Source organism: Etheostoma spectabile, chromosome 22, assembly GCF_008692095.1.
Source record: "Etheostoma spectabile isolate EspeVRDwgs_2016 chromosome 22, UIUC_Espe_1.0, whole genome shotgun sequence".
In the NCBI taxonomy this organism is placed as follows: domain Eukaryota; kingdom Metazoa; phylum Chordata; class Actinopteri; order Perciformes; family Percidae; genus Etheostoma; species Etheostoma spectabile.
This window is the reverse complement of record NC_045754.1, coordinates 16,072,911-16,079,627: the sequence shown is the minus strand read 5'-3', so window position 1 is coordinate 16,079,627 and position 6,717 is coordinate 16,072,911. Positions and strand designations below refer to the sequence as shown.

General features: G+C 39.8%; 1 protein-coding gene across 1 annotated transcript in view; it reads left to right on the top strand.

The window, feature by feature from the left end:
• The window catches only part of LOC116672368 (trichohyalin), a 104,091-nt gene that overhangs the window by 10,565 nt on the left and 86,809 nt on the right, over nt 1–6,717 (top strand). The window contains exon 3 of the mRNA XM_032504179.1: nt 6,447–6,517. Coding sequence (XP_032360070.1) covers nt 6,447–6,517 — 71 coding nt within the window. The remainder of the gene's footprint in view (nt 1–6,446; nt 6,518–6,717) is intronic.

The following is a 6,717-nucleotide window of genomic DNA, read 5'->3' as shown; positions in this document are numbered from 1 at the left end:
TTCTTACGCTCTGATTGGTGTGATACGAACGTTTCCTGAATCCCATGTAAAGCCTGTCGTAAGAGGATTTCTGCGCTTATATCTGCGCTGGTTTCTACATTAGGTTGGTAAATGAAGGCCAATATGTGCAGTCTGGGTGTGTGTTTGTTTGGTGGCTAGATTTTTTAATTCCCAGAGTTTAGCCTCTGGCCTGCAGGGCAGTATGGGGGACTGCGAAGGCCTGAGGTGGATCAGTGTAGATCAGAAAAGATCAGTAGGGATCATTTGGGATCACTGGCCCTCTCTTTGATCCACTCATCCTGTCATTTTACTGTTCCCACACAATTCTCAAATTATTACCATACATGTTCCATACACCCACGTTAGTAAACACATTTTTCAGACTGGAGACCTGCGGTACTCTGTGCTGTTGAAAGTATCCCATTTTCTATGCTTGTTAGCTGTCCTTGTTTATAAAAGGCAGGTTAACAAAGAAGACCTAATTTATTTTGTCTTATTTGTATCCGAGAAGAAAACAAATGGGTTATAGCAAGTGACAACTACAAAATTGCCAACTGAATGCCGGGAATATCTCCAGCTGTGATGAGAGTCTCCAATTTTTTTGTGTGATTCACAAAGTGACTATTTACGACATTCCCCATAAACCACAGAACAAGGGCTATTAAAATGCTCAGGAACGAAATGAGAAAATTGGTCTCATGACTTAATCCATGCTAATGAGAACATCATTTTCCCTGTCATGTGGAGCGACCCTCCATAGTAGCACTCTTAAGACCCATTTCAACAAAACAGTACATAAAAGGAGAGCTCTGTAAGTTGTGGCATAGCTGTTGGATGAAAACTGGAATTAACTTAACAGCCCTCTTTTCAGAAGAAATTCAAAGTTTAAAACCACACATGCAGATGCATTGAGATCAGCTTTAATCTGTTTCCACTTCACAGCAGTGTGACAAATAGGTGTATACCCATTTTATCAAGATTAATTCTAATAGCATTATGTATATGTTATTAGGCCATAACTGATAAAGACCTAAATCAGGTTGGCTAGCCTGTATACTATTCATGCTGTGGACATCATGCAGGAAGCAGTTGCTCCAAACCTGACTGACCCGGTGTAGTAGTGACTGCTCTGCTTAAGTCAATGAGAGAAGGTGGAAATGCAATTCAGGTCTGCATTAAAAACAGTCTCTGAACTGTGTGACCTTTATCACCCCCTCCACACACACACACACACACACACACACACACACACACACACACACACACACACACACACACACACACACACACACACACACACACACATTTACTTGTGTAGCAGCTGCTTGGAGGGAGAGTGGGAGTGAGAAAGAGAGAGCAAGGGAGGTCAGGGGGTTGCGATGGTTGACTATGCTAATGCTGTTGTTAATGACTTTGCTGTGAGTGATAATTGATCGTCTTCATTACCATATTAACTTCTCTGCCCCCCCCCCCCCCTTCCTAGACCCAGCCCCCAACCACCAGTCTCTCTCTGTGCAGTAATGGATGCACCCGTTTGATCCTTCAAATAATGAACTAATTAGCTTAATTAAAATCAATAGAGGTGCCAATACTAGGTTAGACATATCAGGGCTGCCGTCTCTATCTGCAGGGGAAAGAATTTAGCAGGGAAATGAATTTTCAGAAAGAGGGAGAGAGGATGGGTGGCAGGAGGTAAGAGGAGCAATGTATAAACAACATGAAAGGGGGGGGGGGAAAGGTGAGGAGGAAGAAAAGTGAGACACCCAGACAGGGACAGGCAAAAAAAGAGAAGAATGAAAACAGAGAATGAGATCAACAAAAATAAGGTGAGATGGATATATACAAACAGACAAAAGAAGAAGTCCAAATGATAGGAGTTGCAAGTTTGTAGGTGGTAAAATATATTTTTTTGTGGTGGACAAGGGCGAAGACAGGACAGCATAAGACAGAATGAGACAAAAAATATTGAAAGGAAAGGAGGAAGCCACAGAGAGGGAAAACTAAACGAGAGAGAGAGAGGGCCAAAGAGGTTCCTAATGCTGATTTATGAGTGCTTGACGGTCGTTAGCTGGAATAAATGGCTTGTAGGAGTGGCTGCAGCATTACTCCCTGTACAGGATACTAAGTGCATTGTAAGGTCAGCCATAAGGCCAAACTTACATATGTAGTGCTCTGCCCTTGTAAACCTTTGTTAATATATCAGCCACAGCATGGAACTGTAACTAGTCCATCTGATACAACGGGATGACTGGGACTCCCTAACCTGTATTGTAATTATTCTAGTTCACTATAGTTGGACAACACAAAAAGGAAAAGCACATACTGTGTTTGTGGTGAATTTAATTTGCAACGTGTTGCTGCTGAAACGATGAGTTGATTAATTGATGAGCTGATTCAATTGATGAAATTAATTTAACAATATTATTAACCCATGTATAATTTAATCACTTATTAAATAAGAGTGTGATGGTTCCAGGTTCTCAAATGTGAGGATGTTTATATCAATGTAAAGTGAATATCGGATATGGGCCGTGGCTCGGTCAAAACAATTTGAAGATGTCATCTTGAAATTGCGAGTTTTATTTTGTCAAAATATTTTCGGTATTTTCTGACATTTGATTTATTAATTTATTCATTGATAAAATGCAAAAATAGATGAATTGCTTATAAAATGAATAAAGTTAGTTATTTGCATCCCTTCCACAGTCCATGCTCTACAGACTGCACACATAGGACAAGTACAGTATATTTTCAAAAGATGTCATAAGAAACTGTCAGAATGTTGAATTTAAAAATGGAATAAACTTGAGTGGGTGTAAATATACAGTATGTATACAGGTTTGAGTGCATTTTTAATGCCATCCACTATCTTTTCAATATGGCACGAGAAAAAAGCCCTGAATGTAAGGCAGCCGATATGTGTGTTTTTCCTGGGGGCTATCATCATAGTTGCACCACTTTACACTTGCATCAAGCTCACGCTGGACTAAATTAAAGTCCACATTTTTAGTACACACTCACTCTTAACACATAGCCCTTGACATAGTAGAACAAGACGCTGGCGTGTTACTTCAAGTCACCGTCACCACGAGTCGCATCATCCCATTTTTTTTCATTCCCCGCTTTCTGTTGTAATGGTGACTCACACACACGGTCCTGCTTTTGTTTTTTCTCCTCCTCTGTTGCTTTCAGTTGACCTAGCTCCAGACAAAAGAATTGGAGGGGAGGGGAAAACATGGAGTGATTGCATAAATGGATAGCTATTTTCAGATAGAATAGAAACAAGAAAAGCAACACTAAGGTGAGGAAGAGAGAGAAAAAAGAGCAGGGAAGAGGAGGCGTGGGTGAGGGGCAAGTGGATGAGACGGGAGTAGACGCGTATATGTGACGATGTTGGAGGCTGGAAAACAAAAGGATAGAAACGGAGGGGAAAGGAAAGGGAGAGGAACAATGGAGGAGGGAAAGTGAACTGATTTGGTGAAGGACTACTGCTGTGATAACTTTTCTTTGTTTCTTTCTTACATTATAAGTAAAGTATAAAGTACTCTCACTGTTCTACAGTATGTCTGCCACCTCTACTGTGTTTTCTTCATTGTCTAACAGTGAACAGACCCACAATGACAGGATCTGTTTGACTATTTTCCACATCCTCGCCTTCTCCTGGAGACTGAGATGTGTTCGCTTTGGAAAATCTCAGTACTGCTTGCAATAGACAGAGCGCCTTCTATAAGAATGTATTGCAAATGCCTATTCTGTTTGTCTGAGTGAGAAAACTAAGTGATGTGATGTAACATCCATGTAATGCGCTCTCTGTTTCTCTCACTCTGGTATTTCTTTTTCTCTCACTCGTGCACTCTGCTGATTTTGACCAAGTACTTTAATAGTATATTTCCTCACCACTCTTTAATGGTATAGTTGTATCGCATGTAAAAAAAACACACGCACACATAGACACGTAAGCTCTCCCTCTAACAAATTAGTTTACTGTGGTCATAACCTTCACAGGGCTCATTATCATAGATTGCAGGCCTTTTTATAAAGCTGAGACCACTGGTGACAGATTATACACACACACACACACACACACACACACACACACACACACACACACACAGTGATCGTATGAACCTTATGCCGGACACCCAACCCAGATGCCTGTAAATTACAGCCGCCACTCTGCCATACATACTTAATCAGCTAATGTTGTTTTATCCTTATTATTATTTGCTCCTGTTTACTGATTTTCTAAAACGCTCTGCATCACACCAATATTTTGTCTCCTTACATTTCAGAGAGAGAGAGAGGAGAGAGAGAGAGAGAGAGGAGAGGAGAGAGAGAAGAGAGAGAGAGAGCGAGAGAGGAGAGAGGAAGAGAGAGAGAGAGAGAGAGAGAGAGAGAGAGAGAGAGAGAGAGAGAGAGATAGAGAGAGAGAGAGAGATATATGTGTGCTTATTCATGTACTTAGGGTTGCATCTGTAATGATGGACTGGCTGTTTGGCATACACACACACCTACTACTCACCTAATAATGTAAGCAGGTCGTAACTCCTGCTAACCTAAGGGTGTGTGTGTGTGTGTGTGTGTGTGTGTGTGTGTGTGTGTGTGTGTGTGTGTGTTTTGTGTGTATATATATATATGTGTATATATATATGTGTATATATATATATACATATATATGTATATATAATATATACAGTGTATATATAATATCACACACATGCACACTCCCAAACACACACGGCCTACCCATATTAGCCACTGACCTCTAGGTATGCCGGGTCTTCTCACCGTCACATTGCAGCCTCATTTTGAATATGATTGTTTTTGATTAGGGGAGAAAATCTTGTGTCTTTTGTGTGTATGTGTCCAATTGTGTGTCTTTATGTAAGTTGTGTGGGGGACACAACTAAGCCCACTTTATTTGAATAAGACATTAAAGATACTGCACTCTTCAAAATCATTTAAACATACGTTTTAATAAATGTACTGTATGCTCAAATCATTGTTATATATAAGGTATTCAAATACAGATTACCTTGTTTTCAGAAAAGACTGGAGTCAAGAATGAGGTACGGGAACTCTAAAAGTCTGTCTGTGTTTAGCATTTGTTGTTTCCCCTATTTTAAAGTGGTGTCCTAAAAAGCAACTTGTTCACTCGGCAGACATAGAGGTAGCCAGTGTGCCTGCATCATGCATCAAATATTAACGTCAAATATAATGGGTTGATTCTCATCTTTCCGTCTGCACCAGCTCCTCGTTTTGGATCCTTTTTCTTGTTTTTATGTGTATATTTTGGTTACTGGTTCACTACCCCAAATCCTGCTTTCATGTTGCACACATACTTAACATGCATAATTGAAACACATAGAAGCTTATACTTTAAGCACACACAAACAGACGCTCACACACCAGGCTGTGTGTGTTGGCCTGTGAGTCATTGCTGTCGGCATTGATTTCCTTTTCCCAGAGTGACCCCTGTCACCACAGCGATAGCGTTGCCGATATTTCACCAGTACTGCCGGGTCTCTCTCTCTCTCTCTCTCTCTCTCTCTCTCTTCTCCTTCTTACACTATCTCTTGACTCTATTTCATGTATTCTTTCTCTCTTCTTTTCTTTCTTTGTCTTTCTACTTCTTCTTTCTATTTCTCTCTCTCTCTCTCTCTCTCTCTTCACTTCTCTTCTCTCTATTTCTCTCTCAAAGCCTCATTACCTTTCTCTACACTTGCATCTCTAACCCTAACCCTAACATGAAACATGAGGTGGTCAGATGTAATGTGATAAAGTAGATCAACAGCTTTGTTTTGCCAAATTATTTTATTATTATTATTATTATTTTTTTTTTTTACGTCAATTTCTTTTTTTAAACCCCGCAAAGAGGTCAGCCAAATTAAGTCATTAGGTCAATCCTATTTCAAATTTTATCTTCACATCTTTCTTCTTGACTTCATGTTGGTGATTTGTGTGCAGTTGGCCTTGTTTTGAAAATAAGCAGAACGCCGAGAATTCAGTTGCTCACTTGTTGTTTTTAATTTCTTGTCCTTTTCCACCATGACGCTATCGTCATGTTGCCATGGTCATCAAGATGCAAATTCCGAGCAATTAGTCAGGGGTGGGTGACACACTTCACAGGCCTAATCCTGTGTTCTGTCAAACTGAATGGCAGTTTACAGCACTTGAGAATATCACTTTTTTTGAATAGTTTTGCTTTATTGACAATGTCTAATAAATAAATAAATTTACTATTTGAACATGTCAGAGCTAGTTGTATTTCAGAAAAGCAAGTCCAGTATACTTTCCCCACTTTATATAATTATGTAACTTAGATTACATAGTATAATGTGCTCTATACTTCAAGCTGTAAATTATCATTGCTATAAGAAATTAATAATCCTTGCTGCACATGCCCCGTGTTACTAAATCTGAATGTCATTTAATATCTCTCCCAGGTGTCTGAGGTTGATCTGAGGACTTTGTTGCTGGATGAGCTTGTTGGACCTGCGGCTCACGTCCCTCACAGGTACATGCATAGTATAGTTGTAAAGTATGCCTGACTACTAATGATTATTAATTACTTAGCTTACCTCCTCATCAACAAGGTACATTTTTCCTCGGAAAAAGTTAACTTTTGACTCATATACTAATAACTTCTTTATCATAACTTCATGAATCGACCACTCACTCACTCACTCACTCACTCACTCACTCACTCACTCACTC